Source organism: Papilio xuthus, unplaced genomic scaffold (assembly GCF_000836235.2).
Source record: "Papilio xuthus unplaced genomic scaffold, Pxut_1.1 DF827756.1, whole genome shotgun sequence".
NCBI classification, from domain to species: Eukaryota; Metazoa; Arthropoda; class Insecta; order Lepidoptera; family Papilionidae; genus Papilio; species Papilio xuthus.
The window spans coordinates 3,950,852-3,962,484 of NW_013530893.1; the positions used below are offsets into that span (position 1 = coordinate 3,950,852).

The 11,633-nt window shown below is 31.4% G+C and overlaps 2 protein-coding genes and 1 non-coding gene across 3 annotated transcripts in view; all 3 read left to right on the forward strand.

Moving 5' to 3' along the window:
• Nucleotides 1-1,952: 1,952 nt before the first annotated feature.
• LOC106116101 (uncharacterized) lies at nt 1,953-3,450 on the forward strand. The gene is made up of 2 exons (XM_013309841.1): nt 1,953-2,556; nt 3,170-3,450. The coding sequence occupies exons 1-2, from the start codon at nt 2,007-2,009 to the stop codon at nt 3,448-3,450; spliced, it is 831 nt and encodes a 276-aa protein (XP_013165295.1). The 5' UTR covers nt 1,953-2,006.
• Nucleotides 3,451-6,485: 3,035 nt separating this feature from the next.
• TRNAE-CUC (transfer RNA glutamic acid (anticodon CUC)) lies at nt 6,486-6,557 on the forward strand. The gene has a single exon. It is a non-coding gene; the product is annotated as a tRNA-Glu (tRNA).
• Nucleotides 6,558-8,352: 1,795 nt separating this feature from the next.
• Osi17 (DUF1676 domain-containing protein Osi17) overlaps nt 8,353-11,633 on the forward strand; it is a 23,417-nt gene continuing 20,136 nt past the window's right edge. The window contains exon 1 of the mRNA XM_013309924.1: nt 8,353-8,499. The gene's annotated coding sequence lies outside the window, so the exon portion shown is untranslated. The remainder of the gene's footprint in view (nt 8,500-11,633) is intronic.

Below are 11,633 nucleotides of genomic sequence, written 5' to 3' on the forward strand. Positions count from 1 at the left end.
ACGGCTGAATCAATGTTAACGGTTGAGGTTATCATTCGATTCGTATTATCTTTAGTGCTATAGTATCAGACAGTTTATTTGATGAACAAATACAGTTATATACAGTGCGTTTCAGAGAAGTCAAAGGCTATTACTTGATTAGGCCATCCCCAAATCCGGCAACGCATCTGCGGTTCCTCTGGTATTGCTGATGTCCATGGGCGTCGTTGAACACCTCGGTGTTCCCGCTGCTCGTTTGCCCCCTACTGTAAAAAAAAGAAGACCCTAAAGGCTATTGGTAAAGGCCAGATTTAAAGCAATGTTTGAGAAACACAATAAATAATGCAGTAAATATTTTTTTTAAATAGTTAATAATTAATAATCCAATAGTGTTAAAAATAGTATTATTGAATATTAGATTTACTTATTATACCTATATTTTAGTGCTGAAAATACTAATATACATTGGACAGGAATCCATACCTAGCTGGTTAAGTTAAAGTCAAATAAAAGGACAAGGACTTTATTTTAAACTACCTGTCGCCCGCGACTCCGTCGGCGCGGAATTCAACCGTTCTGATACCTTCAGACAAACATCCATAGCGATGCGACCTCTTCTCCAAATATGGAGAATTGATCGCCAGCCTTCGTTAGTCTGAGAGGCACTTCAAGAAAAAGAAGTAACGACCATCCAAACATTCGCATTTATAACATTATTAAGATGCTACTAATAGTATAAAATAAAAAAATAACTAAAAATAAAAAGTAAAAGTTTTCGTGCTTTTTCGTTTAACTGACCTCGAGAAATGCGCAGTCATTTTCTTTTTTCATTATTCTTATTTCTTTTGTTACGATCAGAGAAAGTTAAATTGTTTTAATAATTATCACATCGAAATCAAGCAAAGACTACAAAGGTAGGAACACCAAAAAAAGTGTGGAATGACTGTGTGAAAGAGGATATGCGTAGGAAGGGGGTAGATTCAGATATAAAGACGGAGTACAACATAATGTGCCGACCCTCAATAGCGATAGGTTGATGATGAATTATCGAATCCAGATTATTTCTATTACAGTATTATTTCACTTCATTTAAATTATAGTAAGATTTATCATACTAGCTTTTATGTGGCGACTTCGTCAGCATGGATTTCAACAATTTTGTACGTAGCTTATGCGTTATTCTATACAGTAATCTATTTTAGCATTGACCATTGACATTATTTGACCATTCTGGAGTGCTCTCCTAATCCATTTTTCCCTCCATTTAAGCATTCTCATTTATAATATTAGTATTTTGTAAGAACTAAGACATTGCGTGAAATCTTTTTCGAAATAACAATCGTATTTGACTTTCATAAGATGACAATAGACTAGACAGAAATTTAAATTCGTTAAGCTTATTTACTCCATATGGTTTCGTCATCAGCTCACTATACGTCCCCACTAAGGGGCTCGGAGCCTAGCCTAAGTTAGGAATTACTAGGTCATAGCCAACCACGCTGGCCCAATGCGGGTTGGTTGACTTCACACATATCTTTAAATTTCTTCTCAGATATGCGCAGGTTGCATCACGATGTTTTCCTTCACCGTAAGAACGTCGAATAAATGTACATATGTAAATCGGAAATTGAAAAACACATTGGTACATAGCGGGATTCGAACAGAGGACCTGCAGATTGCAAGTCAAGTGCTTGACTTCTTAGCCATCGACGCTCTGAATAACAATAGATTATTTAATATTTAAATAATCGGTTTTATAATAAAAATACATTTAGTAACACTTTCTTCAAACTAATTCAAGTGAAAATCAACTTTTTTACTGTCAACATTCAACCGAGATGTTTGATACCATTCTATCGTTATTCCGTTTAAATTGCTCTTTTTAACAATCACGTCAATTCTTGTTTGATTTTTCCACTCAGATTGGTATAAAATAAACTAGCTTAGTTCAAATTGTATCAGTCAAGTTTGAACATCGATGGAAATGCATCAAAATTGAATAAAAGTGTTGTGAAAAAGTGTCAAAAATGTTTAAAAGTTTATTGAAAGCAACGGCCTTTGTGCTATGTGTGTACCGTATTAATTGTTCAATAGACGGATCTATATCTAATGAAATTCAAGCAGAAAAAACTAACACTAGCGAAAGATCTGGAAGATCTTTGAATAAAGAATGTAATAATAACCTTAACGCAAAATGTATAAAAATACACGTACTATCGTTCTTGGAAGATTTAAGTTCAAAAGATGAGTTAACACTTCTACCCGGATTGAGTATTGTTAAGGAAAACTACACATCGAATACTAGCCCTGAGGAAATGGCTGCGGAATTATCTCGCCAATTCCCTGGGAAACTGGAAGAGAAATTAAATAGGTTTCTTATTTACCGCTTACAAGATTATTTGGATGGTCACTCTTTGAGATATAAGTTATTGGATCCGAAGACATCGCAAGAGGCCTTAGATATGGCTAATGGTGATGGAGAGTCAGTGGGGAGGAAAGGAGGTGGTGGTGGTTTAGGAGGTGGCGGCAAAGGAGGTGGCGGTGGCGCTTTACTTGCTGCTGCGTTGATGATGAAAGGTGGGTATAAGATTTAAAAGCATTATAAATACACTATTTTGATAATATTGTAATTATTAATGGTTTCACTCGAGGGTTTTAGCGATATAGTTATCAATATTGTTCTATTGTGATTTAAGAATAATTTAGATGAATCAAAGTTAGATGCTTCAATTTGTAACTTAAGTTACTTCTAGGATTTAATATAGTAAAGGAACATAACTTTGTAGAGACTACTTACCTATGTTTTTATGTTATTTTTTAGTAAATAGGTGAACGATATTATTTAAGTTTAGTTAAATATGAGTATAAATTTCCAAAAGTACATTTTAATGTTATAAATAAAACAGTCAATAATTTTTAATATTAACAGTAGATAATTATGTCCAGAACCTCTTTTATATAAGAACGTCGTAGTTCTTATATACATCATCAATGTAGTAATGTAAAGAAAATTTGTACTTTTAAAAACAAAATATTGTAATCTAAAACTGATTTCGATAGCAATTTGGTGAGGCGCCTGTTAAAAAAAATCGGCAATTATTTTTGTTTTTACTATTTTTAAATTTTTGAAAAAAAAAAATAGTTATAACAGTCATATTTGATATTATTAAAGGTTTTTTCTTGTTTTCAGGTGCATTAGGTGCAGCGGCATTAGGTGCGCTAGCGTTACTAGCTGGGAAGGCTCTCATGACGGCGTTAATGTCACTCCTTTTATCAGCATTAGTAGGATTGAAAGGTGGTGGTGGTCATAAATCTACTACATATGAGATTATCACCAAACCTGAGGTGTCTCATCACCATTCACACAGCCATGAAGAACACCATGAACATGAACATGGCCATCATGGTGGTTATAGACGAGCTTATGATGCTGATTACAATAGTTATATGCCTTATGACAATATTAGTTAAGTATCAAGATTATTAAGTCGGAGTATAAACTCCGAATAGATTGACATTTTGATGAAATTTCAACTAAAAATAATTAATGTTTAAAATAATTTTGAAATGCATTTTTAGACTTTATATAAGTATTTTTTTATGTTTTATAGAACAGATTTGTTTTATATTAATTTAGTATTAAGTTATTTATTTTATTTATAGTTAGTTATTATTATTTTTTATTCATAATTAATGGTAACTTAAATTATTTTATTAATTAAAAAGTTACGTATTTATTTCTTATATGTAAATATATTCATAAAATAATACCAAAAATCATTTGCTTAAATCTTAATTTATTTTTTATTTTTTCTTCATTGCTTTTTTATGTTTTATTCAATTTTATTTTAATATTGTAAATCATCCGCACGATATCTTTCGCCCACCGCATCCACGATTCATTTATTTTATTTATTTACCTAGCTATCAACTCCGTCTCTGAATTAAAAAAAAACTTAATTAGTAGTCTATGTTTTCTTCCAGACTGTATTCTACATCTATACCTAATTTCAGCGAGATCCGTGCAAAGTTCTGTAGATAGAAAATCGCATTTATAATATTAGTAAGATTTATATATATATATTTATTCTCGTATTGCAGTATTAACTGTGATAATTATGTATTATTCTTTTGTCTAATTAAATAAAATATATATAATAAACATAATACAACATATACCAAATATATAATATAATAAATATGTATAAATATATTGTAAAAATAAAAATAAACGCATATATCAATAAAGTACTGATTATTATTTCTAAACCTAATACAGTATAGAACGAAGTTCTTTTAACCGTGGGTTTCTGAGTCCAAAATGTCCGTATAAATCATATTTTATCTCTATTTTATTAAAGATAATGACAGGGATAACGACATGATTTATACAGAGATTTCGGTCTCAGAAACAAATGGTAAAAAACCAGATAAAAAGCAAACAAAGCTTATACTTAAAAGTTAGTGTACACGAACCCAAGAAGCCCCGGGACCCATATAAATGAAACAAAAATAATTTTAATTAGCGTTAAGCGCAATCACAACACAACAGTAAAACAAAACGCTTGCGGGCATTTAAATAGCGCAGCGCCATCTAGTCTTTTTAGAACAAAACTTATATTTTTATCAAGATTGTACTTTTTATTTGCGCGTGAACAGTTACTAAGTGTTTTATTTGTTTTTTTTACAACTCCTAAAATCTTCTCTGCCTTCTTAAAAACTCTACCAAAGTTTAATAAAAATCTGTCCAATGGCGTAGTAATGCATAAGGAATAACACACACGAAACATAAGATGTTATACATCCAAAGAGTACATAAAAATAACTAGGGTGACGCAGTAAGCCGAAGTGTGTCTCCACTTTCCCCTATCCCGCACCTTCCCAACCCAGTCCCGGAAATGTAGCTAACGAAGATCTTTATCCATCACTTAGAATGGGTGATATATTAGACAATCCAGTGGTCGTCGTCCAGTTAGCATTCACATGGATGAGACCAATAGTTTACATGTAACGGCATATTTTCATATCACATGTTATCTGTACGTAATTATCTTTATCCGAGTAAAAGATTGTATTGATAAAATGCTTTCAGTTCATTATAACAACGATAAGCGAGCGGGATAATCTTTTGGAAAGTCTGTCTGTTGGACATTAGTTTTATCAGATCTGTGTGCGAGAAAATCGCATACCAATTTTCTTCACGATCCCGATGTGGAAACCCATAAATAATAAGAAACACATCTTATAAAATAATGTGATCTTGCTTATTATCATTGAAAAAATTGAGATGATAATATGTTTGTGGGTGTTTTTGGCAATTAGCAGTTAGGTTCAATGGTGTATGTTAGACTTATTTTATATTTTTAAAATACATTTTCATTTTTATAAGACTTAGCTAAGATATTCAACATGGTCACCAAGATCATTGAATATTAAAAAAAACAGCATCTGGTTAAAAATAAAACATCTAAAATCGACTAACATCATATGAAGAAAGAAACACACTAAGCCTGAGAAGGTGCCTACGAGAATGCAATAGCAAAATTTGATAAAATTGGATAATCCGAATTTGTTATTGAGTTATTGGATATAACTAACGTAGTAAAGATGACCTTCAAAAATACAGTCTAATTGATCACCTCCTTCCTTTTGACGTCGGTTAAAAAGACAACATAAGTATCGCTATTTTTGTAAGTATTTTAAAAGTTCGTCAAAGTACGTTATTCCTCTTTGTTACGTCTAGCTATTTAAGACCTACCACTTAAATATATCCTCACAATATTACTAGTAATCTATTAAATAGGATATAACCTCCCTTCAAATCTGTACTCCTTTAAAATTTATTTTCCGCCTGTAACAAAAAAATAGCAATTTTAACGTTACAAAGAATGGCATTAAATAAGCAAAAAAGCACTTATGTAAATAAAATGCTGCAGCCGTTTGAGCAATTTGATAAGGAATAGAAATTAATATTAACAAAAATAGATTTCAGTAGCACGATAATTTGACACAATTGGAAAATAGCAGTTTAATTGTGATTATTTAGATTTTTCTACGGCCTACATGAGCACCATCTATCGACAAATTATTGAACTTTCTAACCTTTCAAAAGACGGCAAATACGGCACTTTTATATATAAATATAAAAATAGATGGCGCCTTAAAAAAATATTATAAAAGCAAAGCAAAATGTAGAAGAAAATATATTTTTATAGTTGGAAACTCTACAAAACACGTTTCGACTAAAAAGCTTCTTTTTTAATATCTTTTAATTCCTAATTTAAATATTCTTAAAATTCCTTGAAAATTATTTAACTGTACATTCATATAAATTCAGATAAAAATTGTAAAAATATGAAAATAGCATTAATTTTTATATGACTTCAGAAACTATCATCAGCCTTTATCTCCCCACTGGAGATTGGCTTTTTCTAATATCTTCCATAGTTTGTTGTCCTTCACTTTGCACCAACAAACATTATTGTTGTTTCGTTCAATTAACAATATCCGATATGGTCTAGTGGCTAGGATACCTGGCTCTCACCCAGGAGGCTCGGGTTCGATTCCCGGTATCGGAATACATTTTTATGGTTTTTTGAACCACCCCAAAAAAAATGTTTTGTAAAAAACCTGTTAATCAGTTTTAATTGTTTGTGAAATAAATCATGTATCTTCTTATATGACTGGGGTAAACAGAAGTAACATTTATTTAACTTCATATGGCTAAGTTCATTTAGCCAGAAATATGACTACTTTAACATATATTCTGGTAACGTATAAAACTATTAAGTTCCACACTTCTTTTTTATTTGTTACTATCAGTTGCCCGCGACTCCGTCCGCACTGAATTAAATAAAGGTTAATAAGTAGCGTATGTGTTCTTCCAGGCTATGTTCTACATCTATGCCAAATTTCATCAAAATTCGGCGAGTTGTTCCAGAGATAACTTTAACTAACATATATCCATCTAAACTTTCACATTTATAATATTAGTATGATAGATTTTGACTTTGAGGAAAAATAACTAGGTCAAGGGCTAGATGTAATTGTCAGACGGATCTCGGAAAATGCCGTCTAAACTTGACTCGTTTATAGTGACCGCGTGCCTACGACAAGCTGTCGCTTTCAAAAGGCCCGTTCGCACTACTTTATAACTTAAACTAAGTTTAACTAAGATTAATGTAAAATCTTAAAGTTTCGACTATTTTTTTGTCTTACATAAAACTCGTTATTTAATACTTAAATGAAATTATTCTTTTACTGATTTTTCCTTTTCACATTTAATTTGCTAAAAACTCAAAATCTTATTCATTATTATTCTATGTTACCGAAATAATTATAACTACTAAATTGTATTGCGATTTATTTCTAACATGGCAGTAGGAACTCTTACAAAAATTCATCGTCTTTGCACAAACTTATACTGTATTTTAGCCATGGAAATTCACTAAATCACTCGTAAATAAATAAATCCATTAGAAAACCAATACCAATATTAGTAAAATACCATAAACATTATAGGGCGGGTAAAGAGAGCCAAACATGACCCCTCAATATGTGTAGTTTTGTGGTACACCTAACTCACAAACTAATACTATTTCAGATTAGGGCTTTGTTACAGAAGTTTATTATTATTTTATTATCTCTCTAACGCCATCTGAATATTATTTAAATTATATTTTACAAATTTGACAATATAGCAACCTCGCAACCCTAAGGCTCCTTTTGTCTGTAAGGTAACATTTGATAAATAATAATACTATTTGTCATACTACTAACACTATCGAATAGTTAAAAGTTACGATAAGTTAAACTTTCGGTTATAAGTATGGTTGTAATCGGCGTGCACATTCGGTCAAAGACCTAGATCTTCAACTGGCTCTTGAACATGGTTTGGCAAATGATAGTGATGTCTCTAACAAAATGTCGATATCGATAATTCCACATGTACGAATATTCCACTTGAATAGTGCTTATCAGTTGATTAAAAAATAATATTCAATAATCTCTAGCCAATTCGCACTGGTCAAAAAGAAAAAAATGTAATTTTAGTTACTGCTTATTTTTTGTGTCAAATGAATGAAAAAAGTGTTTTTAAATAATTAATTTTACGTTAAAATATACCTATAACAAATGTAGGTCTTAAAGTTAATAAAATCGGTAGAAATCTAAGAGTTTATTGCATAACGTCCTTTAATACTCTCACTGTTTTTTTTATTTTAGTCTTCTAACACTACAACATTTTTTTGAAGATTTGATTTATCGATAAGAAATCTGGCCATCCTTATCGCTTCCAAGAGGTGCGACAGAGAGGTCCGCCTTTCATCGCCCCTCTCACAACTTACCTCATCTAACTTAGTAACTTACCCGATAGCTCGGACGTAGCATGTGTTTCGAGATTAACTTAAATTGACCTCTAATTATATCCTACATACGCGCGTAAACAATAACATTATTTTTTTTAATAATTTTTTTAATCTGTGGTGTTGTGTTTTTTTTCTGAGAAGCGTTGGGATAAAGGTAATTTACATTAAGTTTAATTATGTTTTAATATGATGATAATTTCATAGAAACCTGTAAGTAGCCGAGGTAAATCTGGGTTGAATATATTCCTCATTATTACTTTATGTTAGTTTCTCTTTAAAATAAATCTTATATTGATACTATAATATATATTTATTAATCTATAATAATATAACAAAAAGGTAACATTTGATGATTTGTAATAGTATCCAAAACTAATGAACTGATTTTGTAGATTCTATCACTGTTGGGAAGCTACACTATATCCTGATGACATAAAGATAGGTGACCTATATTTATAACTATATTTTATTGATTCTGTCTGCCCACTTTTTCCGCTAGTTGTTTTCATATCTAATTGATTTGTTTTAAAGCAACTGATGTTTATTATTATAAGTTTGTTTATAAGCTGTAAATAGGTTTAAGCTTGCGGTCACATCGGTAGTGACAAATTCTTGATTGAGATTTGGGGTAGTGGGGGGAACCACGTGGTTGTAACCATTGGCAACAAATAAAAAACAAAGTAATAAGACAGAATTAATTATGATTTAGTGGGTGTTCCAAATTTCTTAGTTCCACCTCCCTTAATCGTCCAATGAATGAAGGAATCATACTATGACCTAATTTTGTAAATTGTTTATTCTCGTGTATTTGAAAAAACCGATATACATTGTTTCTGGTGAAGCATGGGCGTCGCCAGGGGTGGGGGCATTATAGACTGCTGTCACCTCTTGAGATCTAGCCTGGACCCTATGCTGGCGACGTCCATGAGTAGTGGTGTTTTGGCACTAAAAACATAAAGTATAGAATAACTGTAATCAAGCTAAAAATGACAAAGATACAAGCCGAATAAGGTCTGGGACAAACTTTCGGTTTTTGGAGAGAAAACGTCAGCGTTATCACGGAATATAAATTGCAAATTATAGTCCGAAATTCAAACCGAATAGGCATAATTACATGCCTGGAATTAATTAAGTTGTAGTTGGTTGGAAGAGAAATTTCATCCTGAGTTTGTGACTAGCATTTGACAACAAACAAGAATTGTTTATTGTTTTGTTTTAAAGAAACTTAATTATTAGCCTATGTATTCTTAAAACGCCGTTCTGCAGATACCTTCTAATAAACATCCATCTATTTATACATCTAAAAATTGCCGTTTATAACATTAGTGATATTGTTATTTGGTTACTGGATTTAATTGAGGTCACACGTCATCGGCGTTGCCTTTCTTCTTTACATTATTTGAATCAAAACAAAATATTGTGTGGATAGATTAAATCATTAGCTGCCAGGTTTACGTTTAAAAAAATTCTAATGATTTTTAAAAAACAAATCCATAAAAGACTAGAGACAAAAAAAAATAGAGAAATCTGTGATACCATGAATAATCTGTATATTTTAGAAATAATAACACTTCTCATTCCTTATTTTTAAAAATTAAATCGTTATTGACAACGAAAGAAAAAGTCAAGAATAGATCCATACATAGGACCATACATGGATAAATTATATTCGTATATAGTAGCACCTCAATATTGTTTCAAGCGTAAACAACTATCTTTCGTTCATATTTACGCGTACTTTTCATTTCGTTTGAGTCGAACTGGAGTAATTTCGACCACTTTCTCCGGTCAAGTTTAAAACTGCTATTTGGCTGTCGATTTCATGATGGATTTATTATGTCTTGTTTATTTAAAAAGAGGGCCTTGGAAGGTTTATCTTTGTAGGGGTCAACGACATCAATAGACCTTTTGATTAATCATTTTTTAGGGCCCCGTACCTTATAGGAAAAAAACGGAACCTTTATAAGGATCACTTTGTTGTCCGTCCGTCTGTCTGTCAAGACATTTTTTTTTTAATTCTGCGCCGACGGCTACGTCTGCGAGTGTATAAATATAGAGACGCTTATTTTAAGACATATATTGTTTATTATTACATATGTAGAAATAAAAACTGTTACCAGTAAGTTATAAGTCATATAGGTATATCTATAATATTTTGTACCGTATCACTTTCACCTTCTTTCTCGGATTTATACGTCGAAAAAATATCGTACAACTTTCTTATATCTTTTATATTAAATTCATTATATTGACAAATATTGTGTTATTAAAAAATGAGAAAAAATATTAATAATTGTCCTTGGTAGCTATTTTCTACGTTACTCAGATTGATGACAAATTGAGGTCAAAAGTTGACTATTTGAACTCATCGCCTTTTTCTTTCTGTCATAAGTCTGATAATAATGACAATCTGTGAGCTTCCACTGTAGAAATAATTCAATTATATCCATTTGTTCCGTTTTAAACCGACAGTGGAAGACTACTATTACATCTTACTAATTTTATAAATGCGAATGGTTTTTCTTATTCGATACATGTTTGTTAGGAGGTATTTCCGACTGAAATTTGGCATAGATGTAGAACATAATCTGGATGAACACTACTAATTAAGTTTCCTTTTAATTCCGTTCGAACGGAATTGCGCCCGACAGATAATTCGCTGATAATTGTGCATTACCCTTTTGCAGTCTGAAATAAATAAATGTAGTCTTTTTAATTTTCAATTAAATTAACCATAGAGTTAACATAAACTAGAAGCTACTTGTTAACAATTAAAACAAATAGAAATAGACAGAGGTGACGAAAATTAACACCCGGACGTTCACAGAGAAAGTTGTGTACAAATTTCTTTCTCGCTTCCAAACTATGACGTACCATACCGGAGAAAAGGTTGCCAACCTGTTTCAACCATAAACCGGTCGAAGTTTGACTTTTATTGTTAAACATGCCCTTAAATCAGTGATTTAATGCTTAAACCTACTTAAGGTTAAACCAAGCATGTAGTACACTCAGGAAAGCTAAACAAAGCGAAATAAATCGCAAAAGATATAAAAACTTTTTGCGTTCCATTATCGTTTTGAAAATGGAACGCAGTTTGGTTGACGTAAATTTGGAATTTTAATTTAAGTCTATGCTCAGTTGATATTAATTAAATAGCTTCGGTTACGCTTTCGTGGCGGTGTGTTAGAGACCTTACAGTAAATTAAGTTTAAAAGTACTTATCATTTGTTTATTAAAAAACAAATATTACGCTTAAGATTCACGTTATTTTTTAAATCGCTCATAACA